The following is a 26,884-nucleotide window of genomic DNA, read 5'->3' as shown; positions in this document are numbered from 1 at the left end:
CCTCTAGTCAAAATGCTAAGAGCTGCCTTAAATTAAAAAGGCGTAAAAGTTTGCTTTTAAACAGAGATAGTCATTTCACGATTAATAATTAGACTATTTGACCTTAACTGTTAACCTTCACACAAAACAAGAAGAGTGGTTTCTGTGAACTATTGTACTTCTCAAGTGCATGTTAATCAAAACAGAGCACCTTCAAGGGATGTTTCTCCTCCTTTTGAAAATCTTGTTAAAATAAATAAATACTTTGATTCATTACCACAACCCCAAGGACCTGTCAACAATTTAAAAAACAATTTTTCTAGTATAGATGCAAGTCAAAATGTGAGATATACAGAATAAGGAAACTGAATTGAACACTCTGAAAACAGTTGTGATCTTGCCGTTTACTTTGACATCTGTACTCAAGATGTTACTTAAAAAAGTAAAATGGGCTATAATGCCTGACTCTTAGTGTGGAAGGGGAAAGGTGCTGCCTATGAAGAAAAAAGGATGCTTATCCCCTACTACGTTGAAAAAGTAAAGTAATTTGCCAAGCAGACCAGTAGCAGAGGCAGAAAATGCTCCTGAAGTCACTGAAGTCCTAACCTAGGCCTCAGTCAACTAGGCTAGTAGGGGCCAACCTTTCTGGCCAGAGTGCTATAAGCAAGCCCCATACCCTCTCTGAATGCCACTCCATTCTCCTTCCCCTCCTTAATCTGATGCTCTGCTTTCTGCTGTATCTGCAGGTTGGTCACCCTTGAACTAGACCATACTGCTTCTCCTATCCCCCCTCAAAAAAGTTACATGTTTTAAACAGAATGAATTACTTGATTTCCATAAGTATTTTCACTACAAAAGTCTTAGTGAAAATTTTTTTACAAATTGACTGTAACAGCTTCTCTCAATTGACATGGTCTATTTTCATTTGGCTTGCCAGATATTTTTTCTTTCTAATATTAAAAAGGTAGCTTCCAAAGTATCTGGTGAGGCTCAGAACATGACTCTGGGGTGCTATAACAACACATTATGGTTCCTGCCCTAAAAAACCTTACATGCTAAATAGACAAGACAGAAATCCAGCACAGATTAATAAATAAGCAAAGTGTACAAGAACTGTTAGCTTTCAAGGATTGGCAGGTTATTGTTTTGAACATTTTTGGTTCTTTATTCATTTCCCCAAACCCTAACAAAAACATTACTCAGTCCAGATGTCCCAACCAACCTGCTGTGCTTTAGCTAGTAACAGTATCCTCCCTTTACAAACATATTTTTCTTAGTAAACTGGCTAAAATATTTTTCTAGTTTTTGCTATGCCTTATTTGAACAAAAATTAAAAACTGCAGTGTCACAAAGCAAAATTCTGTAGATTCATGACTCAAATGCTTTCCATACCTTGCATCAATCTTGACAATGTAAGAATTTGGTCCTGCAAAGGGACTCTGGCATGGCTTAAGTTTTAAGCACCTGGCTGCAGGAGTGAAATTCACAAACATGGGTTAGGCATCTAAGCCCCCTATACAATGAAGGAAGACAGCTGGGCATCTACAAGTGGGACTCAAAAAAAAGCAGCAAAAGAAAATGCTAGAGGGAGGGATGCATCTCAAACTCTCTCCCTCCTCCTGCCCCCTCCCACCAGTTGGGTGCCTACCTGCAGTCCTGAGTTAGTTACATATGCAAACCGGGATTCACAGATTTAATGTTTCCTGACCTCAAGTGCCCAAGTCATTTCTTTGGGCACAGGAACTAGCCTACTCTGAGACTGCCTGTGGTAGTGTCCTGTTCTTATATAATAGCCTAGTACAGCACTCACCCAAAAAGAGAGTTTGAGTAGAGAAGTGAGATGAATCTCCTTGTTTCCAGGTCTTTTTCAAGGAGATTCAAACCTTCTTCTCCCCCAGAGGGCTCCATAACCACTAACACTTACACACCAAGATGAGAGAACGCTTCAGCCTTCCTCTTGACACTGAGCTACTGTGCAGCCAAGAATGCAAGATTCATGAGGCAAGAGAGAAAATAAGCAAGACAGCCTGACTTTACAGTGGAATGAGGGCCCTCCCCTCAGAGGAGACGGTTCCCAAGTTCCAGTCCCTGATCCTAACAGTGCTTATGTATTTTAGTCTATAACTTTTTAGCACAAACACACCTGAGCCACTTCTGTCCCATGCTATTCCAGATCCGACAGATGTATTTTATTTAACTATAGATGCAATTTACAAAGAATCGAACAAGTGAAGTAACTGGTCTCCAGTGACACTCAATGAAGTTTGTATATCCAACTTCTTTAGGCCTGGGCCAGACACAGAATTGCTTGCAATGAAACAACCAGAACATGAACTAAAAGGTATTATCTTGTTTTACTGAAAGTTTCTGTGCAGACAAATCCTTAGGTTCCTTGAAAAAAATCCCATGGCCTTACAAAGCAGAAAGACAACATTACATTCCCACCCATCAGCTTCCAGTTAGGTACCAATAAATGAAAGAATGCATACTTCTTTCAAACCAAAGTGTCCTTCCTAAACAGGAAAGCACACCAGCAGATAGCATAGGAATCTCTTTCAACTGTCTGCATCGAGTTTATTCTGGGAAAGTAGGACATCAATCTTCAGAACTCTAAAGTCACGTTACTCTAACAGTTCACTTTAGTTTCTGAAAAATGCAATGATCTGCCATTGACTCTAATACTGACGATGCTAGTCAAGTTCTTTATTTCACATACAGAAACACAAACCAGGTCACTTAAACCAAACCTAAACATTATTAGGAAGCAGCCCCCAAATTCTAAAGTCTTGTGCGAGTACAAAAGCCAATCCCTGCCTCTGCACTTTAGCAGTTGGGGGTGGAGGGGATGTTAAGTAGGGGTGGACTGAAAGATTTTTTTGGCTGATACCAATGGCCGATTATTAACCAGCCATATCAGCCAATACCAGTCCGATAGTTGATATGTGCCTGGCAGCTTAAAGAGCAGCTCCCTGCTGGTACATCTGTGGGGTGAAGGTGCATGGGGGAGAGAAGGGCCATGGGGTGGGGGGCAGATTAAGGCCCCCATGGTGAGGGAGGAAGTGGGGCAGGGACAGGCCCAGCCAGGGCAGTGAATGCAACCCTACTGGGAGCAAGACTGAACCATGGACAGCTCGTCCAGGGGGCATGGATCCCCATCACTACATGCACCCCTCCCCCCCCCAATTTGTGCATGGGGTGAAGGCAGGCTGCCCACTGTGGACTCAGGGCCAGGAGCTGTGCCAGCCTCTTCCCGGTGGGAGGGCTGGCCCAAGGCTGTGCTTAGGGTGGGCGGTGGCAGCACTGAAAGGGGCGACTAAGGTGAATTTTTAGGATGGCTATAGCCAACCCCATAGCCACCCCTCCCAATGCCACTACCACCTGCCCCAAGTATAGCCCTGGCCAAGCCCCTCTGCTGGGAAGAAGGCAGTGCAGCACTCGTCCCCGAGCCTTCACCCTGCGCAGCACAGTGCAGCGCAGCACTCGGCCCACCTCCACCCTGCACACATATCTGGGGAGCACAGCAGTGGGGAATTGTCCGCCTTCCCCCGAGCCACCCACAGCTCCGTCCCACATCCACATTCACTACCCTGGCTGGGAAGCACCTGGCCCTGCCCCATGCCCTCTCTCCCTCACCATGAAGGCCTTGATCTGTCCCCCCCCATAGACTTACTGACTGGATGCTGCTCTCCCAGCTCCTGGGCTGCACTCCTGGCCATATGCATGCTATGGCTGCATGCATGCACACAGCAATTATTGGTGACATTATCAACAACAGCAGCCAAAAACAGCTGATTGCAGACAACATTAATTTTCCTTTTATCGGTGCTGATCTGATATAGCACTGCAACTCTAATGCTAAGATGATCAAGAACCATGTCTGAGCACCCAGTTTAGCCCAGCACAAGTAATACCAACCACAAAGCCAGACCAACTTACTGCTTCCTCACCTGTACACACCATGGCAGAGAGACATATTACTTGCGCACTAGCAGGGCTAAACACAGACAACCTCTTTAGTGCAGCACGAACTGGTCTGGGACATGACTCCACACGGCACAGTGGTTTATACAGGAGGCTTAAGTGGCACTTAAATGGAACTAACCATGACTGAGGCCAAGTGTTAGTTCAAATAATTCACAGGGACTTCATGCAGGACAATGGGCTTGTCCATGCCTAAGGTCCGGCATTTCCTGTGTTCACATTCAAAGAAGGCTGCTCAAATCTGAATCATGCCAGTTGTCTGTTTTTAGCCCAAGACATACTCTACCTCTTAGAAATGCAAAAACCTCTTGGTCTAATTAAAAGTATCATTTTGGAGCCAACTGAGAAACTGCAAGAAAAATCTCTTTCGGCAGACTTCTGGACTCATGCGCCCTTCTATCAGGCTCAGGGAAAAAGCATGCAAGGGGAAACTGTAGAAGGGTCCCGTAAGGCCAGCAGCTCTCAAATGAGCCAGGGAAGGGGACAAATCACAGCCCTCAAGCCAGCCTGGCTCTTAAACAGCCCCATCGTGCTTGGGTCCACGTTAATACACAGAAACACCCTATGAACCCCAACTCCTGCAAACACAGGAACCTGCAGGTGGATCTGCACCTATCCCCAGCACTCCTCTCAGCATCGAGGGCCAGGCTGCAAAATGACCGCCTAACCATCAGGGGAAGGAAAAAATAACCATAATAGAAATGAAAAGGCAGGCTCGGGTCTTTGCGTCTACCCCATATCTTTCATTATACACCGACTGCAACAATCGGAGAAAGCCTTCTATTAAAAACCCCAATAGTTTGAGTGGGTCTAATATCGGATTTACCCCAAGAGCTTTGCCTGCCTGCACTCTTACACCACCATGGCTACAACCTACACCCAGGGGGTGGGGTGGGAAAAAATTGGCAGGCAGGCGAGGGCGGCCTTTTGTGCAGGGCTGGGGAGTAAGTGGCACCGAGGGAGCACGAGCCGTGTGTGGCAGCGAGGCCGGACCCTCCCGCTCACCTGCCGTGCAGCCGCACCCCGCCCGGGCCCAGCTCCCGCCGCCGCCGGGCCGCACCTGGGCCGAGCAAAGGGCGGCAGGACCCCCCCCTCCCGCCCCGGACCCTTCCCTCTTCCCCTCCCCCTCCCCCGCGGACCTTTGTTCCGCGCTCGGCCCCCACCACTTCCCGGCAATCACAGGCGGCCCCGCCCCCCACCACCGCGCCCGTTTAACTGCAGCCACGTAACCGCCCACACACACACACCGGGAAGGGGGGGAGGGGAGAGGGGCGCAACCGGGCCGGGGCCGGGGCTGACCTCGGTGGGGGCGCTGATCTCGAAGAGGTCAAGGCGGTTGGCGTTCCAGTGGTTGATGATGTCCGCCAGCTTGCGCCGCTCCTCCTCGCGCCCGCCGCCGCCCGACATCCTCCCGCAGCGCCGGGCCGCGCCGCGCCGAGCCGGAGCGGGGTCCTGGGCGCCGAGCCCCGCCCCCTTGCCTGGCTGCGCCGAGGGCGGAGAAGGAAACGAGCCCCGCTACAACGACAGCGCCTCCCGCTCCCGGCTCCTGCCGCGTCTCTGCCAGCCGCGACCCTGCCCCGCCCCGCTGCGTTAAGCGCCGGGCCCGCCCCGCCCCGGGTGGGGGAGGGGCCGTGGGGCGGTGCGTGGAGCCGAGGGTGGGGCCACGCCTCCTCCTCTCACAATGGCCGCCCGGGCTTCGGTGTGGCCGGAGCAGGTGGCGGTTTGGCGCGACGCGGCGCGGTGGGGCTCCTGCCTCCTGCTCGGGCGGCCCCTGCCGCCGTGCACCTGCTGGGGCTGGCGGGCGGCTGCGAGGGAGCCTCGGACCCGCCCCCCTCTAGGGACCGAGTTGTGGAGCGGCCCGGGGAGGCGGGGAGGTCTTCCGTGCGCTGCGGGGGGTTGGGGTTGGGGTTGGGGTCGGGGTCGAGGCCAGCGCCAGACCTACTTCCACAGCCGCAGGTCCCGGAGCCATCGTGTGCACCCTCTGCTCCACAGCCATGTACACCTCTCAGGTCCCAGATGCATAAGGCTCACGTTTGGGTCCCAGATCTTAAATTTGGTGCTTCTTCAGCCTGAGAAAAGGTATTGATGCCCGAAAGGAGGCAAAGGAGAATTTTTCCAGCTATTTGAATTGGTGTAATAAAAGAGATCAGATTCACACAAAAAGCTGTGTCTGCCTATGTCCTTAGACCAACACCACTACAACCTATACCCCAGATCCATAATAGGCACTCTCAGGTCACACATCCATATATACATCCTCAGATCCCATATCCATAGACACTCTCAGGTCCTAGACCCATAATATGCATCCTTAGGTTCCAGATCCATATATATTCCCTCAGTTCCCAGATCTATAATATTCATCCTCAGATCCCAGATCCATAAACACACCCTCAGGTCCTAGATCCATAACATGCATCCTGGATTCATAATATGCATCCTCAAATCCCACCTTCATATATACACTCTCAGGTCCCAGACCCATAAAATGCACCCTCAGGTCTCACATCCATATATACACCCTTCGCTCCCAGGTGCATATATATACCCTCGGTTCCTAGATCCATAACATACATCCTAGATCCATAATATGCACCCTCAGGTCCCACACCCATAATATGCACCTTCAGATCCCAAATGCACATATACATCCACACAGCAAACCTGAGGAGGAGCAAAAAGCGCTCTGTTTTTACAACTATTAAGTGTACAATGTGCATATGTTTGTTCAGGACATATCTTTGCTGTTCTGGGTCCAATAGATCCGGCTGTCAGGGTTGCCTCCCATATTCAGTTTCAGAATTCAGCAGTGGTTTGTTTGGGTTTTTTCTCCCCGCCCCAGAATTAAAAGGGTTTGAGGAGCAGCAATAACTAATCTTCCCTTTGCACCCATGCCATTGCAGAGTTATGTGCTTTGCCATAGAAAAGAGGATTGGCCTCAAATGACCACACCCAAAGCTGTTTTCATACCTCTTTTCAGGGTTGTTCTAGAATTGTGCATCACAAGAAGTCCTAACAAAAAGTGTTGTGTCAATGTAATCCACAGAGTGTTTCAAAGTATCTATCCTCCTTTGCTAAGAGAATTTGGATTAGTTGTTCTTGCTGATGACATTTTGACTGGCTGGATTATTTGAAGGAGAATTTATCACTCAGTCTCATCCATGCCAAATCATAAACCCTTACCACTTTAACAGAGGGGCAGTACAGATGCAAGTACTGGCTGCCTATGCTTTTACCAGTGAAGGTCAGTTCCTATCTTGCCCTACATCTATAATTGTTCTGGGATTGCAAAGGTGTGATACAAAGCCCTTATGGGACCCTATGCCACATTTCTAGGACAGCGTCGTGAAGCACCTATTGCTAGGAAAGTTTGAAAGACTTTCTGGAAGCCCTTGAAAATTTTAGGAGATGAAATAAGGTCTGCTATGAAACCCTCTTAAATCCTAACACCATTTCTTATTCTGTTTATAGAACAGAGCCTAAGAAGAAAACATAGTTCTCACTTCTTGCTCAGCAGGAAAGGATTCTGCTACAGTTTTTTAAAAAGCAGTCCTATGGCTCCTGAGAAGGTTATGGCCAAATAAGAAAGGATGTTTTGGCAGGATCTGCAGTGAAACAAAGGCCATCTGATTTTCATGATGCAATAGCTATACCCTACTACCGTGTAATGGGACAGTTCTAAGGGAACTGCAGATGATATCTGCAGAGTGAAGTACTATTTTGCAGGCTGGAATTATTCAACCCACTGGTATAGGCAGGTTGTTCAAGATCTGGGATGAGTAATGGTGGCCGTATAACTTAATGTTTAGGAAGGAGACTTCTACATGCCTGTGTTAAGCTGAATATTGCTTTAACTGCTCGTAAAGATGAGAGTCCTGCTGCCTGTAGAAAAGAAAGGTGATAACCCTGTGTGGCTTGGGTACCCAGAATCGTTACCTTGCATTGTCACACCTGGGATTTCAGATATAAACAAGCACCAGGAACAAAAGCGTCATTGTTTTAGACTAGCATGCTATCTATTCTCTCTCACTTTCTTTCACTCTCTTCCCCCACCCTTGAAACTGCAGCAATTCAGCATTTTTAAACAGTTATACTATCATCTTCTCTGGTGTAGGCAGATTCAGCAAACCGAGTGGGATTGGAGTGGGCTATTAATATTTGGATGAGATTCTCAAAACTCCTGGTAGCTGCAATGCAGTTCTCTACTGGTGGTAGTAATGTTGGGAGCGCAACTACAGACCAGCTGCCAGCATTTACTACTGTGCTGACTAAACCCGCTCTGAGCTGGACAGTGCTGAAATGCAGTGTTACAAAAGCAAGTGGGCCATCTGCCTTTACAATCAAACTGTTGCCATCGCGAAAGGAGCCAGCAGTAGTGTAGCAATAGGAATTTTAAGAAAAAGGCTTAGTATAGCCTAGTTGTCTAACATGCTTATTTGTGAGACAGTGCCGCAGTATGTTTTGGAGCACTGAAATGGTGGAGGTAAAACAGAAGTCCTGGTCATTTCAGACTTGTCTATACAGGGAAGTTAATCTGTAATAGTGTGTAGGATGTGAGTTTACAGCCCCACTATCTGCTCTGACTCCCTATGCAGCTTTTTTTGGTAAACACTAAGAAAGACTATGTAAAGTAACTTACTCTTAACTCAGTCCTCAGAAAGTATTCACACAGAGAGTGAGCTGGCAGTAGCTGGTGCATTGCAAATTTACATCCTAGCTTACTATACGCTAACTTGCATGTACAGACAAGCCCATAGTAATTAAAGATACTGCATACATTTTCCAAGTGTTTATGCTGGCCATATTCCCCCTTGGATAATTATATCTTTCCTACAGAAAATTCATCATTCATTCCCACATGAGTGCTTCACTTTAGAGCCTCACTGTTACAATGGGAAGTCAAACAGCTGCTATAAAACCTGGTAGAAGAAGTGATCTCCGTTTATAATTGTTAAGCATTTAGGAGGGTTTGTTTGGTTTGGGGTTTTTGTTTGTTTGTTTTGGATAAAAGGCATCATGTAAAGATAAGAAACAGAGTAAGTTATTTGAGCTACAGTGAAAAGTCACCTTCTTTTAAAGCTTCACCTAAAGTTATTTGGGACTATTCCTTTTGTTTTGTATTATGTTTTGAGGTCTTTATTTTGTATTAGTTATACAGTGAGAAAACCTGAGGAATTTGCAGTTTAATGCCAAATCTTTCTAGCATTATTTCAACAAGTAGCTGCACTGAAGTGAATGGGACAACTGGATCTGGCTCTAAATTAGTGGAATAATCAAACAACTGATGGAAAATAATGGAGCAAGGGTTTAACAAAGGAAGCAAAAGGAAACAGAAAGCAAAAACTATTCTGGGAGGGGTATTATTTACAACATGTACTCTTGTTTTATAATTTTTTCCCTTACATGAATAGTGTAAATTTAATATAATAATAGATTATTGGATTATCACACTGCCATAAAAAGCCATCTCTGTGGTAGTTTATGTAGTGCTCCAAGTGTCTTAAGCATTTTATAGATAAGATATCTGCCCTTCCATTAGAACTAACAGTCTAATTTTAGTCATGACATAATGAGTGAGAGCAACGTGCACAGCGTTAGGGAGAAGGGGGATACTGGTAAAAATCTAGCTAAAAATATTAAATTACCTGGTTACCTACACATGTTGATAACTTTACTAGATGAGATTTATATTATCCTCCCTCCCAATGTGTTTTTCAGACTCGGAGAAATAACAAATCTTTAGGAATAACTTGAAGGGAGAGAAAGAGCCTGCTTGACATTGGGGGTTAAGCAGTATTTTGATCTTTAGGGGCATGGAAGAAAGCTGTGATGTAGGCCTAGAGGGCAGAGCTGCACAAGGGTTCAGGAAGAATATACAATAAAGAATGAGGTGGGAGATGTAGTCTAGGGCAGTATTCTGAAGTCTTTAAAGGTGGCGAGTACAAGAATTTTAAACTTAATATAGTGGACATGGACAGGCTGTGAAGAAATTCAAGGAGGGGAATTCTGTAGTCAGAATGCAATCAAGAAACTGATTTTATCATCCATGTTTCAAAGCAATTATAGGAGAACTAATATGTTTTTATGAAGATTAGAGAAAAGGAGATTTTAGGGTCAAGATGGAAGGAGCCAGATCCTATTCACTTTTCATGCACTTAAATGGTAAGTACATAGCTGCTGTTTTCAGCATTCATTCATTTTCTACTTCATCTGTGGCAGAATAGCTTGTCTTGTACATCTGCCAGAAGTAATGCAGAGAAGGGAGGCAAGGGCACTTTCATCTTTTAGCCCAATAAGTGACTGGAACTGGCTCTGTGGACAAATGAACCAAGTTCTAGTCTGCCCCCACTGCTCCCCCTCCCCTTCCCACAAGAGCGTTTGACCCTGAATCTCCTGCTTTCCAGCAAAATCCTCTAACCATGAAGCTACAGGGAGGTATTGCCCAGCATACTCTCCAGCTCTTCTCTTGAAGCTGGCCCAAAGCAACTTGCAATGGTCACTGGATAAAATAAATAAACAGCACTGGGAAAGCTTCATGCTAGACAGGGAAGGGAATAATTAAATTTGTTATTACATCATTAACTCACCCACATTAATTGTGCACACTGTATACATCACATTGGCAATTGTGCAGCCTAATTATTAAGCAAAAACACTATATGTGCACTGTGTGGGCTAGTTAATAGTACAGTGAAAACCTTTTATTTTGTGTTGTTTTAATATATTTAAATCTGCATCTTTATTGTTGTGTGAATTTAGGCATTTGTATTTAATTTCCTTCACTTCAGTTTTTTCATGCTTTTCTTTCTTTTAAGTCGTAAATAAGTGTAGGTGGTTGAATCCTCGCACCGTCAAATTATGTAATTGTGTTTTCTGGAAATTGTTAGGGTTTAAACTCAACCTTCCTCACTCTGCTTTTTGTGGGAGGACACAGTTTAATAAAATATTTTGCCTGGTTTTGTAGATTGAAACTTTTCACAGCTCTAACTACACAGTTGACATTTCTGTCATGAAAAGTTTTATGTATCCAAGTTTCATTGACATGGCATGACTCAGGTCTATAAGCATTTGTACAGTCACATTGCAAGGTCTCACTCCTGCTTTAACTGAAGTTAATCTTTTGGTTTAAATTCAGCAAGGTAGTTAAGCGTGTACCTATTCTTATGCATCTGAGCAATCCTCCTGACTTCATCAAGGTATGTAAGCATGCACCAGGTTTCAGTGGAAGTATTGCCAGAAGTCAGAAAAATGTGCAAGTATCTTGGTGAATTGGGTTCTTTAATATGAAGACACTAACATTCTAGTTAAATGTTCACTGTCACTGTTGATGAAAGAGTGGAATAGATTACCAAGGTAAGTGGAGGACCCTTCACCTGTTGATGTCTTCAAATCATGACAACATGCTGTTTTGGAAGAAATGCTTTAACTCGTGATTGGCTAATGGGCCCAATACAGGAGTAACTGAACTGCATCAAACTTAATAGCCTTTGATTTGGAGAGAATCAGATTAGGGCTGCTGACAGAAGTGATATTTATTGCACAAATGGCACCCTAAAAGCGCTCTGGGGGACAGAAGTACATGGCTGCAGAGAGCTTTAAAAGTGCTCAATTGCTCAACAAATTAACCCTCATTTAAAAGAGGGCTCAGATGAAGGTGCTCCAAAGTGGAGTGCCTTCACTAATTTCTGTTCCAGGCATCAGCCCACCCCTGGTGCTGTCTTCTGGATGGGAGGGGGGAGAAAGCAGGTTAGGGCACTCCAGTGTGGGGTTTGCCCAGCCTATGCTTGAAGAGGGGGGCTGGTAGACTGGAGCCCCCACCTCAGGGGGACTCCAATCCACCTCCTCCCACAACCTCCCCCCCACAAACGTGCAGGCTGGGCAAGTCCCAGACCAGAGCTCCCTCCCCTGCCTTCTACTCCTACCATCCTGAAGACAGCACCAGAGTTTGGGGAGGGGGGAAGGTGGGCTGCAGACATACAGCTTCTCTCCACTGGATTGGCTCCAAAGTGGAGCTTAATCTCTCTCACGCCCCATGACCAAACAGAGAATGTCTGTTAGGTCAGGAGGTTCACTGTAACTCATAGTGCTTTCTGTGAAGCACCATGTGTTACAGCGTAGAGCTGCACATCTGTCAACATCCTAGATGACTCCAGGGTCCCTTTTGTCCCCAAATCTATTAACTTAAAGTGTGGTCAGTTTTAGAAAACTGAAAGTAGCCACAGGTACAGTCTTTACTCCCACAACTCCCTGCCAAGTTGCGTCTTCTATTCAATCTAGTAGCAACAAGGGGAGGTAACCACACAACTCAAACAATTGCTCCCTCTGCCTCTCTACATGTCTTCCCAGGGCACCAGGATTCCTAGTTACATCCATTTCAGTCACATGACTCAACAACATTTTTCTCCAGCCTGTTGCTTTGTGAAACAATAGTAGAACTTAGCAGGCTGTGAAGCGGGGAAAAAAAGAAACTGACCATACTCAGTGCTGCCAAAGGCACAATGTAAGCAAACTAGGAAAAAAGTACAGATAGTTAACTCGCTCATCCATGGCTTTAGGCATACTTAGAAAAAGAGTACATAAAAAATATTTAAACAGAAGTTAAATTTTCAACTAGAGAGCTTTCTGTCAACCAAAGGTTCAAGATAGACCATTAGTTGCAACAATATCGAGTCAGACACATCAGCAATTTGGCCTTTTAATTAAATCTCCACCGCTGATCTTATTTTCTCTCAACTCCGTAATTTATAGGCTAAACAATAACATACTAACTGGCATTACACACTAACATATACATACTAACTGACATTACAAGTTTGCTATACTGTACCTATTTTTGTACTCACACATTGATGATCATTCTTTCATACACTTCATGCGTAAAGTTTTAAGGTTCATCAACTTTTTTTTTCTTTGTTTTAGAAAAAGTCTTACATGGAAAAAATGTGGGAGCAGGAGCTGGAATGCCCTTCTCCCCCTTCCCCCTCCCTCCCTCCCCCAGCAACTAATACAAAGTCAACTGAGGATTTACCTAAAGGATAATTTAGCACTGAACCTAGAAGCTGGCCCAATTCTGAACTCCTTACTCTAGCAAAACTTCCAGAGATGGCAACAATACTTTTGTTCAAGTGATGACTGCAGGATCAGCTCCTATGCCTGGACAGTTTTAGCTCCAAATTAAAAAAAGGCTTAAATTTGTAGGCATATTTTCTGGCAAAAATGGAACTAGTGAATCTAGGTGCTTAGCTAGTGCTGTGAATGCTGAGTGGGCTGATTTAGAACGCTCTTTGTGCCTTGGGCACTGAAATTCAATCCAAGTCCTGTTTAAGTGTCTTAGAGGTTGATTAGGATCTGGCCCTAGTTCCTCCAACTAAGTCAACTCCCTACCCCCCGTTTGTCTCCTTTCTCTGCTGTATCAAATGTAAAACTATAAACTACTGTTGCACCTGACTGTTAAGCAACATGATAGCTTAGTGCTACCCTACTCACTGTCCATAATATACCTTTGTATGGTTAACCCCTGACGTTGCACTATCAGTGAGGCCAGCCATCAGTACCAGTCAGTTCAATTTTCTCTTGGCCACTTCTTCCCTCCCACACTATCCGTTCATTATGGAAAGTGTCCCATGTAAGAACCCGCAAAGGCACTACATTATCAGCCTTCATACTCACCTCTGTCCCAATGCCCACAAAGCACTGGACGATGGATAGGTAGTTTGTGTTTTGTGACCACCACTGCTTATGTTAAGCATGACCATTATGCTGGGCATGTCTACATGTGCATTTATGTCAGCTTAAATCTACCGTACAGTAAGTTACTGTTCAGTAAGTGGAAATAGGCCAGCATCTACATGTGCAGGCTTTAAGGTATATTAATGCTATGTGTGGAATGACTTGGGACTAAAGTTAGTCCCATGTCAGTCCGCATGTACATACACAGTGTTACTGCACAGCAAGTTGCCTACACATACATTACTGTGCAATAACTAAATTGGGCAAAAATTTGATACCTGCGTCATGCAGGTATCAAGTTTATGTTCCAGTTGGCGTAAATCCCCATATGGGTGTACACATGCAGATGTGTACTGTGCAGTAATTGCACAGTAAATGTGTACATGTAGACATGCCCACTGCTAACTTATTTCCTATATCTCTTAGCACACACTTAGATTGTATGCCGTTTGGGGCAGAGACAGACATATTATCAATTTATATATCTATATTTATTTATGCAGTGCCTGGCAAAATGGAGGTTGAATTGCTGATTGGGCCTCTATGTCTTGCCACATGATAAATAATAAATAGATAATGATACAGAAATACAGGTGTGGCCAGATCCTTTATAATAGCAGTCATCTTGTATCTAACTAAAGTACTCTTTACTACAAATGTTTTAATTTGTATAGCAAGACCAATTAGAAAAAAAATTGAAATATCTCTGGAAAGCATATGAAAAAATTGACACAATGGCCCCCTCAGGCTTTTTGTTAATAACAATATATAGCTTCATAGGTAATTTTAAAGATGCATAGTACTATTCTTTCTTGATAGCTCCAAATGAAGTGATATGGGATCTATCTATGCAAGTTTTAAAACACATTTCATCATAAGATCCTTCAGGGTCAAACACCTTTCATGTAAACATGTACATAGGCATTAAAAAAAATAAAGTATGGTCTGTTTTTAGAAGCTATGAAGTCCACGTTGTAAAAATGTATTTAATTGCTTTAAAAAACATGTATATGCACACACAATAGAAATATCTATAATCTTCTAAACTGAAAAAGACAGAAGGCTGTGGAGCCTGGCTCCCAGGCAGGCTGACTTATACACAAGAAAGGCCAACCAATTGTAAAAGTTTAGTGAATGTTTTTCTCAGTTTAGAAAAAGATGCCTGAGGGGGGACATAAGATTTACAAAATACTAAATGGTGAAGAGAAAGTAAATAGGGATCTATTTGCACTCTCTCTCAATACAACAACTAGATGTCACCAAAGGAAACTAGTAGGCAGCAAGTTTAAAATTAACAAAGGGAAATTGTCTTTTTTACACAGAGTGTAATTTAAGTGTGGAACTCATTGCCACAAGATTTTGTGGCAGCTGATCATTTAGTCAGATTCAAAAAGGGATTGGACAAATTCTTGGAACAAAAGGTCATCAGTAGCTATTGAGCATGGGAGTTAGGCATACAGCCTCTGAATCAGAACTTCCTAGACATTAAACACCGGAGGCTGCAAGTGAGAGAGGAACAGTGGAAAAAACCATGGTCATACCTTGTTCACCTTCCCTTGCAGAACCCATTGTGTGACACAGGAGACTGGATAAGATGGACTCATGGTCTGACACAGGAAATGGCAATTCTTGTATTATTATATAAAGGCAAAAGTAAAAAAAACCCAAACCCCAAAACAAAACAAGAAAAAAACCCTCTCTAAACAAAAACGGTGATGCTGAATCCTGCGAAAGGATCTTCTGAATTACAACTACTCACAATTCCTAGGCCATGAATGCCAACACTTCCAAACTCGTTGCCTTGAGTTAGTAATTCAGTCTGTAATTAAAACCTAAATTAAATGGCTGACTTTGAGGGGCTGAGCACCAACAATTGTTCAAGCTGCTTTTGTATCTTCCATATGAACTTTTAGAGTCTTAAGTTAAGTTGCCAAAGTGTGGCAATCCCAACATGGATCAAAGGGGGCAACTGTGCTCAAAAACCCCCATGGCTCACCAAAAGCATCCAGGAACGTCTCAAAGCTAAAAAGGAGGCGTACACCCAATGGAAAAGAGGGGCCATCACCAGGGAGGACTATACCTCTGTTGCTTGGGATTGAAAAGGGGCTGTTAGGAAAGCCAAGGCAGAGATGGAACTGGGACTAGCAACCCGGATCAAGGATAACAAGAAATCCTTTTTTAAATACATAGGCGGTAAAAAGAAGGTTCTGGGTAATGTGGGGCCTCTGCAGGACATGCTAGGAAATCTGGTGGTCTCACCAGATGACAAAGCTAACCTATTTAACAATTTCTTTGCCTCCATTTTTCTGAGCAGGGACCAGGTCATCCCCCCCACTGGGATCCCCAGTGGTCCCAGGGGAGGCACAGCCAGGCCCAGGGTCAGAGAGGACCTAGTTAGGGAACTTCTGGTGGGACTGGACGTGTTCAAATCAGCAGGTCCTGACAATCTCCACCCCAGAGTGTTGAGGGAATTATCAGAGGTCATTGCAGGACCCCAGCACAGCTTTACGAGCACTTGTGGTGCTCTGGTGAGGTGCCAGAGGACTGGAAAAGGACCAGTGTGGTCCCCATTTTCAAAAAAGGGAGGAATGAGGACCCAGAAAATTATAGGCCTGTTAGTCTTACCTCAGTCCTGGGGAAGCTCTTTGAGAAAATTATCCAGGTGCACACCTGTGAGGGGCCAGCAGGGGAGTGTATGCTTAGGGGCAACCAACATGGGTTCATTAGAGGCAAGTCCTGTCAGACCAATCTGGTTGCCTTCTATGACAAGGTCACAAAATCTTTGGATGCAGGTGTCGCAGTGGATGTAGTCTTTCTGGATTTTAGGAAGGCCTTTGACACTGTCTCTCACCCCATTCTCATTAAAAAATTAGGAGATTGTGGTGTTGATGCCTACACAGTTAGATGGATTGCCAATTGGCTGGAGGGCCGCACCCTGAGAGTGGTAGTGGACAGGTCATTTTCGACCTGGAGGGATGCGGGCAGTGGGTCCCCCAGGGCTCGGTCCTCAGGCCTGCACTGTTCAACATCTTCATCAGCACCTTGGACGAGGGGTGAAAGGCACCTTGTTTAAATTCATGGATGACACTAAGAGGTGGGGAGAAGTGGACATGCTAGAAGGAAGGAATAGGCTTCAGTTTGATCTGGACAGATTACAGGGGTGGTCGGATGAGAATAAGATGGGATTCAATACTGACAAGTGCAGGGTGCTGCACCTAGGGAGAAAGAACCAGCAGCATACCTATAGGCTGGGGAACTCCCCTCTTGCCAGCAGAGAGACAGAAAAGGTTCTTGGAGTCATTATAGACTCCAAGATGAACATGGGCTGCCAATGTGGGGGCGCAGTCAGGAAGGCTAACCGCACCTTGTCATGCATCCACAGATGCATCACAAGCAGGTCCAAGGAGGTGATCCTCCCCCTCTATGCAGCACTGGTCAGGCCGCAGCTGGAGTACTGCATCCAGTTCTGGGCGCCGCACTTCAGGAGGGATGTGGACAACATTGAGGTGGTCCAGAGGAGGGCCACTCGTATGATCAGGGGACAGCAGGGCAGGCCCTATGAGAAGAGGCTACGGGACCTGAACCTGTTCAGCCTCCACAAGAGACGGCTGAGGGGGGATCTGGCGGCCATCTATAAACTGGCACTACTAGGAGTAACTAGGAAAAATGGCCATAAGTTGACTGAGAGTAGATTCAGGCTAGATATCAGGAGACACTCCTTCACAGTCAGGACAGCTAGGATCTGGAACCAACTTCCAAGTGGTGCTCGCTCCTACCCTGGGGGTCTTTAAAAGAAGGCTAGATAGACACTTTGCTGAGGTCATTTGGCCCCAGTGTTCTTTCCTCCCCATGGCAGGGGGCCGGACCTGATGATCTGCTCAGGTCCCTTATGACCCTACTATGAAACTAAGTTTACAAAAACTTGGTCTATGTCTCTCAGAGCAAACAATCAACATCTGATACTTCAGTGCACAGTGGTGTGGAAATTCCACACTCTGCATATGTATGATTATGGCAGATGGACCAAGGTGGTTGAATTTAACATTTCTGGAGTCTCTAGAAGCTTGGAAGTGCTATCCTGGCTGCTAGAGATTGTTGCCTTCTCCACACAGAATCTGCAGAGTGCATACTTCATATTTTCTTCCCCTGAAGACAGATGTAACTTACCTATTGTCAAAATACTTCTTTATCTTGCTCTGTAGTATAACAAACAGGGCCCAGCCCCAGCTATCAACTTAGGGGAAAGTTCAAAAATAGCAGCAATGCCACCATCAGCAGCCCAGCAGCTGCCTTTGCCTCATATGCTGCAGCTACTGCCCAGCTCACAGAATTGCCCAGTTACACCTCTGATCTTGCATTTCGTTAAACAGACTGAAGCTTCTCTTTGTATTTTTTCAAAGCTTGAATCATTTTTATGACTCTTCTTTAAACCCTCAAGTGTCGCTTGACTTTTAAAAGAAACAAAACACTTCTCCCCAACAAAACAACAGTTAAACTCCCTAGCAGCTAAATCCAGAATGCTCAGTAAACTCTTTATTGTCCACCAAGCATACTTTTGGTTTGATTGGACCACAACAGCTCTTCCTGTACCATTACAATATATACTATATTGTTGCAAGTCAGAATACAGTGTGTTACAACATTAATAAAGGTATGTAGCACAGAATGTCTTCATGTACAACACGGCAGATTTCTTAAACAGAGTACTAATAGTACAGAACCTCTGAAAAATATTTGAAGGGTTGTCTCTGTAGTGCTGTGACTAATTCCATCCTTAAAACAGAGTTGTTTTTAAATTGTGGAAGTGAGAACAAGCCTCTAAAATTGATGAACTTCAATTTTGTATGAAATTATGTGAAAATAAACACATTAATGCCAACATAAACTGGATCAAAATAATTTAAAATGTCATGCTTTTAGGCTGAGCAACTGTATGCCAAACTACATTATGAGATACATTTTTTGTACAATTGTGTTATGTTCAAAACTTTGATGGATGCTTATAATGGAAATGCTGAGTGATCCTTAATGAAAGGAATGATTGTTGTTCTAAATGGATCACAGACTGCCTACAGTGACTCTAAAGACTCTGTGTATATAACAACTTTTCTTTTATTCAGGATTACAGGATGCTCTATTATCTGCTAAACACCATACAAAAATTCTGTAGATCTGAGATTACCATCACTGATAAAAATTACTGCAATCCATAGTTTTACACGGCTGCCAATTTCTAGGTTTCCAGTCTCAGAAAGGGCCACATCACACAAACAATAAAAAAGAGAGACTATCCAGAGATATGAAAATGAACCTTCTAAAATTAATTACAAGATATTCAGAATATTCACATTCTTGGAAAGCAGATATACCAATGGCACAGCCCATGCCTTCCAGGTAGAGCAACACATTGTAAATATTATGGCAGCTTGGAAACTGATTAAGAAACCAATAGTTTATATTATTATCTAAATATGAAGCGTTGGGCTCAAAGGCCTCCACTGCACTACAGAAAGGACAATAATTAAAGGTTTTCATGAACTATGATCCTTCTAAAAATATAAAAATATTTCTTTAACACTGTAGTAGAAACAATGCCACTCTACTCAGTCTTGCAGAAACATTTGTACAGTAGCCTGTTGAACAGACTGAATAAGGCTGAGTCACCACTGTGTTGTTTCAGTTTCTACACCAATGCTGAGATAGGTAAGGTCACACCAGCCTAAAACTGGAATAAAGCAGTTGAGAATTAAGCTTAAGCTGTTAAAAAGATCTTCTCCATTTTTTAAGTTAGATCTTGTTCAGATCTCCATGTTTAGGAAGGTGTTTTAACATATACCAAGACCCATGACAACTAAGAAATGCAGTTAAGCTCAAGTTTAAAGTTAAGCGTTTGGTCAAGTAGCTTTCTTGTATAAGGATACTTTTTAGAATCAAGGCCTTAGGATTTTCACTTAAGAATTCCTGTTGACACTAATAGTCTTCCTGGGGGAAAAGGAAGAGCCAGATAAATGGCTGAGACTGGTTTATCAGTCACTTCTATTCAAGTTAATTATGCTTTCAGGACAAGTTTGAAAAACATGCATATAAGGAACATAAACTAAAAGTATAGAAGAGAATAGGAACTTGTGTCTGAGATTTATTTAGGGAGATGGAGTCTCCATTATTTAAAGTCTTTAATCAAGCTGTCAAATCAAGACTAGGCATATTTCTGCAAGATATACACTAGGCTGGACTTGGATTATTGGCTTGAAGTTGCGGTCTTTGGACAATGTGGTTTGGCCCCTGTTACACAGATCAAACTAAATTACTTTAATATTTCATTCTGGTCTCAAACCCGGCATCCTAGGACACAGAAATGTTGGTTACATGACCTGAAGTTCCAGCTGGACTTCTTATTCCCCAGTGGCCTGGACATGTATGAAAAATTCCCTCAAGTCTCCAGACAAATGCCTCCCTAAATCCAAAACCAAAGTCAAAAGTGGTGCTTGGGTAAAAGTCTAGATGCCCACTTTCAAAAGAATCATAGAATCATAGAATCATGAGTAAGAAGGAACCTAGACAGATCACTGAGTCCAACCCCCTGCCATGGGCAGGAATAACACTGGGGATGGGAGGGGTCATAAGGTGCCCATCCAGCCTCCTCTTGAAGATTTCCAGGGAAGGTGAGAGTACCACCTCTCTGGGAAAGCTATTCTAGGCTCTTACAGTGAAGTAGGTCTTCCTAATATCTAACCTAAACCTGTCCTCCCTCAGCTTGTGGCCATTGTTCCTGGTGACTCCAAGGGGGTCCTGGTGAACAGACTTTCCCCAAATCCCTGCTGGTGGCCCCTGATAAGGCAGCCACAAGATCGCCCCTCAGTCTCGTCTTGCAGACAGTGAAGAGATTCAGGTCCCTCAGCCTCTCCTCATAGGGCTGGTCACGGAGGCCCCCAGCCATACGAGTGGCCTCCTCTGGACCCTCTCCAGGTCCCCCATGTCCCTCTTGAAGTGCGGCGCCCAGAACTGGACACAGTACTCCAGCTGCGACCTGACCAGTGCTGCATAGAGGGGGAGCAAGACCTCTCTGGACCTGTTAGTGATGCCCCTGTTGATGTATGACAGGGTGTGGTTGGCTCTGCCTATTGCTTCGTCACATTGGTGACTCATATTCATCCTGGAGTCAATCCTGACTCCAAGATCCCTCTCTGCCTGTGTGCTGCTGAGAGGGTCAGCCCCTAACCTATAACCATAATGCTGGTTCCCTCTCCCCAGGTGCAGCACCCTGCACTTGTCCTTGTTGAACCACATTCTGGTCAGATCTGCCCACTTCTCTAACCTATCCAGGTCTGCCTGGATGCGATCCCTGCCTGCCGGTGTATTCACTTTACTCCACAGCTTGGTGTCATCAGCAAACTTGAACAGGGTGCTCTCCACACCCAGGTCCAGGTCGCTAATGAAGATGTTGAACAGCACCGGCCCAAGGACCGAGCCCTGGGGACTCCGCTGCCCACACCCTCCCAGGTTGACATCAACCCGTCCACCACCACCCTCTGGGTGGGCCCCTGGAGCCAGTTTGCCACCCATATGGCCATGCTTTCGTCAATGCTACAGTCCCTCAGCTTGCCCACCAGAATTGGGTGGGATACTGTGTTGAAGGCCTTCTGGAAGTCCAAGAAGATGACATTGACTTCCTCCTTCACATCTAAGTTTTTTGTTACCTGGTCATAGAAAGAGACCAGGTTAGTCGGGCAGGATCGGCCTGGCACAAACCCGTGTTGGTTACCCCTCAACATCACTTCCCCTGCAGGGCTCTCACAAATGTGGCCCTTGATAATTTTTTCAAAGACCTTCCCCAGGATAGAAATGAGGCTGACTGGCCTGTAGTTGCCAGGGTCTTCCTTCCTCCCCTTCTTGAAAACAGGGACCACATTGGCCCTTTTCCAGTCCTCAGGGACTTGGCCCAAGCACCAGGAGTCCTCAAACAGCTGTGCCAAGGGCTCCGCAATGACACCAGCCAATTCCCTCAGCATCCGTGGATGAAGGTCATCCGGGCCTGCCAACTTGGACACATCTAAGCCCTCCAGGTAATCCTTAACTAGGTCTGAACTAACAGTCGGGGGACTCGCATCCTTCCTGGGCCTCTCTACGCTGTCACCCAAGAGCACCCCATTGTCAGCAGACAGGAACATGGAGGGAAAGAACTTGTTGAAGAGTTCTGCTTTCTCTCGCGCATCTGTCACCAACTGCCCTGTCCTGCCCCGTAGGGGTCCAATGTTACCCCAAGACTTCTTCTTGTTACCTATATACCTGAAGGACTTTTTGTTATCCTTAATCTCAGAAGCTAATCTAAGCTCCAGTGCTGCTTTAGCCTCCCTTACGGAGTACCTACAAGCTCGGGTCAGGGAGGTGTACTCCTCCTTTGTCCCTGCCCCCTGCTTCCACCACTAGTACGCTTTTCTCTTTGCCCTCAGGCCAGCCTGGATATCCGCGCTCAGCCATGACGTTTTCTTGGACCCTTTTTCCGCCTTCCTGCACAGTGGAATTGCATCCTGCTGCACCCCAAGGATAGCTTCCTTGAGGAAGGACCACCTTTCCTGGACCCCCATACTAGCTACACCCTGGGCTCTGAGTGCCTCCCTGACTACTGCCCTGAGCACATCGAAATTGGCTTTCCTAAAGTCAAGCATTTGCGGTGTGCTAGTTACCCTCCCCACCTTCTTCTGAATAGCAAACTCATGATCACTGTCCCCTAGCCTCCCTTGTACTAACACATCCCCCACCAGGTTGTCCCCAGAGGCTAACACCAGATCCAGTATGGCGTTTTCCGTAGTGGCGACGAGTACCTCCTGCACAAGGTGTAGGTGCTGTACACACATGAGGAACCTTCGTGAGTGGCTAGACTTGGCCGACTGCTCCTCCCAGTTGATGTCAGGGTAATTCATATCACCCATGACCACAACATCCTTTGCACGCATGGCCTCCCCAAGCCACCTGGCAAATTCCTGATCCAGCTCTTCCCCCTGATGTGGTCTCCTGTAGTAAACCCCTACCACCAGATCCCTCTCCCCTCGCCCTCCTTGAAGTTTGACCCACAGGGTCTCAGTTAAGCCTTCCTCTGGTCCCATTTGGAAGGTAGAACTGGTATACTGTTCCCTAACATAGGGCACAACTCCCCCATCTTTTTTCCCCTTCCTATCTCTTCTAAACAACCTATAGCTCTCTATGTCTAATGCCCAGTCAAATGTTTCATCCCACCATGTCTCCACTAGGCCAACCAGGTTGATTTTACTACTTGCAAGCAGGAGACCAAGCTCCTCCTGCTTGTTCCCCATGCTTCTTGCACTAGTGAAGAGACACCTTAATCCCCCCGTGGGAGCCCTGGGCACTCACCCTACCTGAGAGACAACTTGTCCCTTGGTATTTACCTGAGCTCTTACCTGGGCAGGTCCTACACTTGTTTGAGTTTTTTCCTTCTCCTGTGGATCCCCACCCCCTGACGAACTTAGTTTAAAGCCACCGGAGGAGGTCAACTAGTCTGTAAGAAGACAAACTTTTACCTTTGGGGGAGAGATGGAGACCATCACGCCCTAGGACGCCCTCTGATCTGAAGTGTGGGTCATGGTCCAGGAAGCCAAATCCAGTGTGACAACACCAACTCTGGAGGTGCCGGTTCACCTCATGGATGCAGACGCTCTGCCACTGATGGTGTTCACTAACTGGGAGGAGTGACGAAAAGACCACCTGGGCCCCCAACTCTCTAAGCTTGTCCCCAGAGCCCTGTAGTCATCCATGATCCAGTCCAGACTACTCCGGACCGCATCATTGGTTCCCACATGGATGAGGACCATAGGATAGTAGTCGGAAGGCTGGATGAGGTCAGTGATTTTCCCTGTAATGTCCCCAATCTTGGCTCCTGGGAGACAGTACACTTCTCTCACATTGGGGTCTGTGCGGTGGATGGGTCCCTCTGTTCCTCTGAGGAGGGAGTCCCCTATGACGATTACCCGATGTCTCTTCCTCTGGGTCACTGGATGATGCTCAGTTGGTACGGATGATGGCTTGCTGGATGAGGACATGGCTTCCTCCCTTCCTTCTTCCTCACACCCAGTCTCCTTCAGCACTGCCAGGGCCACATACTTGTTCCCCAGTTGTACTGGGGTGACAGTTGATGCAGCTACGTGCTGCCTGCAATGCCGCCTGGCCCTGGAGGTGACCGTCTTCCGTTCGCCTCCTGCAGACTCCTGGGTGGTGACAGCCCGAGGGGACGGGCCCTGCAGAGAGAGAAAGTACCGTCAATCTCATCCTCCACGGCCCTGATCCCCCGCAGCCTGCTCACCTCCACCTGGAGCTCTCTCACCTGCCCCTCCAGCGCTGTAATCCTGGCACAGGTGGGACAGGTGAGAGAAATCCCTGTCTCCATGTCCCCCCCCAGGCCCCAGGGACCAAGCCAGGCAGCCCCCACAGGCAGGTGGTCCCACCTGTGTGGAAGCCTCACCGGTCCCCAGGCCAGGAGGCAGCTGTGGGGCAGGAGCCCTGGCTGCACTCTGTGTGACAACTCCCATGCTGTCACCTCCACTCACTTACCGGAGATGACTGCTGCTGCTGCTGCCATTGGATCTCCTGCTGCCTGCAACCTCTCTCGCGCGCCTCCCTGCGCAAACCCCGGCGCAAACTCCAGTGCGCCCCTAAAGAGAGCACCTGTTTGCGCTCCCTGTTTGCACGGCTTGGGAGCGCGACTCCCATCCGGTGCAGTTAAATAGGGTCATGCAGGGAAAGAGTCCCCTCCCCGATTGCCAGCACCTGGCCCTGCCTGCTTCCTTCCCCCGGCTTACCTTCTCATTGCCACAGCTGTCCCTTAGCTGCCAATCATTGCTACTGCTGCTGCTGCTGTCTCAAGGGTTAGGGGATACCGGGGGCACCGTGTGCTCTCTCCGGCGTCCTCCCTTTAAAAGGGAACACTATTTTAAAAATGGCTTCTGACACCTGCAAATAAGACACCATTCTTGGTCCCTGAACGTGCATTCTCCTTCCTATGGGCAGACCTTTATGGGAAGAGCTTGTTCAACTTCACTGGGACATCATGAACATGTAGAGTCTGAACTGAAGGTTTATGGGGTTTCCATATGAATGGAAGATTTACCAAAACCTTGAGAACCCTATATGTATCAGTTCAATGCACAAACTAGAAAGCAAGTAAAATAAAATGTTGACTCTTCTATGGGAGAGAGTTAACTAAAACAATACATGTGTTGGGTTTGTTGCTCTCAGCCCAACTCAAGAATTTAAGACCTCAATCCTTCAAATAATGGCATGAGTTGACCCTCCCACCAATATGGAGTCCTATGGAGGTAAAATAAGGTACTGCAAGGGGCTACCCACCCAGAACTGGGTACAGGATGGAGATATCTTAAATCAGCTAGATTTCAGTACATTAGCCTCATATGATCTCACACTCATGTAACTGTACTGGTTTTAGAAAAGATACTTCATTTACAGTGACATAAGGCTCTATAAACCCTAAGGGTATGTACAAACATTCAGGGAGGTTAGATTGCATTAAAAATGGCCACCAATCTAACTTAATTCACCCATGTGCAGACCTTATGTTTACATCAATAATTAGGTCAATTTAAGTGCAACCTGTACAGAAGTTCAGGAAAGTTAGATTGGTCAAAAATGGCTGACCCAATCTAATCCAACTGTACCTCAGAGGTACAGTAAGTTAGACTGGGTATGTCTAACTGAATTTCTATACACATCTGGAGCCCAGCCCCAGGGGTACGAAAGCCCAGTTGCTGGTCCCAACCCCAGGCTGTGCTTGTCCTCCCCCTCCCCCAGCACTGGATTATTTTTAGCTCCCTGGCCCCTCCCTGCACCCTCTGACAGACAACACCCCTCACAGACCAGCCAGCCCCCACAAGGCTGCCAAAACCCACAATCCCACATGCCATTCCTGGTGCTAGTTTTACTCATATTTGCTGGTGTTGGGAGCCAATCTAAGTTGGGGTGAGGGGGTGCGTCGGCAGGATTGGGGGGAGGTTGGTTCATTTGGGGTAGTGTTCACTTGGGTGTGAGGTGGGGGGGGTCAGGGACTAAAAGTAGCCCTGGTCAGGGAGAGGGAGGACAGAGCCCCCTGATTCCACCAAAGCCCCCGCTGTGGAGCTGCCAGTCCCGTGCTCCTGCCAACCCACCCCATAAAGCCACCAGCTCCCCTCACCCCCATCCACACACCCCTCCTCCACCCCAATTTACTTCAGTTGGGCTCCTAAGACTAGTGAATACCAGTAAAACCAGCCCCAGGAGTGGTTTGCAGTAATTGTTGGGGAAGTTTAGGGGGGTGAGATTGGAGAGCCTCTCCAATCCTGTCAATCCCCCCTCCAATTCCCCCAACCCCGCATTGACCCTGCTAGCCTCCCCATCCCACCAACCTATGAAACTATGAAACCCCATCACAGACTTTAGCTCCCCTGATCCCCCCATCCTGCCTGCCCCTCCCCGACCTACCTTAACTCAGGCTCCCAGCACCTACCTGATTACTAGATTTGATCAGGAGGCCATTTTTAACATGATCTAAGCCCCCAAACTTCTGGCTGTAATGTCTGTATGAAGCCTAATTTACACATTTAAAACTCCAAATAAAATACAAAATTCTGCCACACAGTTCACTGCTGGAGAGGTGACATTGAATTTATTCTGATACAAAGCAACCTTTCCCCATCATGTATTTTTCCCTATTTGTAGCAGTATGTTTTATTGAAACCGCAACAGATTAAATTCTGTGAAGTTTAGAAAAAAATGGGTTTTTCTTAGCTGTCCAGAGAATTGTTTCATAAGGGTCAAATATCTTACTAACTGAGTCTATCCAAGAAGGCTGAAGTGGACAAAGGCCAAAATAAAACCCATTCATTTCTGGCAAGCCCACAAGTGTGTTAGGAGTGGTGAGGGCAAAATGTCAGGCAAACATGGATATGATATCCATGGTGGTATATGGGTGAGTTATTTAAATAAACGTTTCAGTTTTTCTGGATAGACATGCAGTGTATCTTCATTTTGCAGCACCAAAAAGGAGGGTGCAAGTGGGGAATTAGACATAACAAGGGTGGAACATGCAGATACGCAGGTAAAAGACTGGTATTTGTCTGCTAGCCCCAGTCATATGATTTGAGTCAGACTTAGAAAAGGCTACAAAGCCTGTTACCTGATCAGGTTTGATATT

General features: G+C 46.0%; 1 protein-coding gene across 20 annotated transcripts in view; it reads right to left on the bottom strand.

Annotated features, from left to right (window-relative positions):
* The window catches only part of AFDN (afadin, adherens junction formation factor), a 200,573-nt gene extending 195,031 nt beyond the window's left edge, over window positions 1–5,542 (bottom strand). For 9 of the 20 annotated variants that reach the window (XM_090043060.1, XM_090042935.1, XM_090043006.1 and 6 more), the window contains exon 1: window positions 5,260–5,540. In XM_090043060.1, the coding sequence (XP_089899186.1) occupies window positions 5,260–5,367 (108 nt within the window). In that variant the 5' untranslated portion in view covers window positions 5,368–5,540. Of the gene's footprint in view, window positions 1–5,259 lie in introns of all 20 variants that reach the window. The other 11 variants (XM_090042917.1, XM_090042999.1, XM_090043076.1 and 8 more) reach the window with 3 other exon arrangements.
* Between the last annotated feature and the right edge of the window lie 21,342 nt (window positions 5,543–26,884).

Source organism: Crocodylus siamensis, chromosome 1, assembly GCF_052110815.1.
Source record: "Crocodylus siamensis isolate JL-2025a chromosome 1, ASM5211081v1, whole genome shotgun sequence".
Classification (NCBI taxonomy): domain Eukaryota; kingdom Metazoa; phylum Chordata; order Crocodylia; family Crocodylidae; genus Crocodylus; species Crocodylus siamensis.
This window is presented reverse-complemented; position numbering and strand designations above follow the sequence as displayed.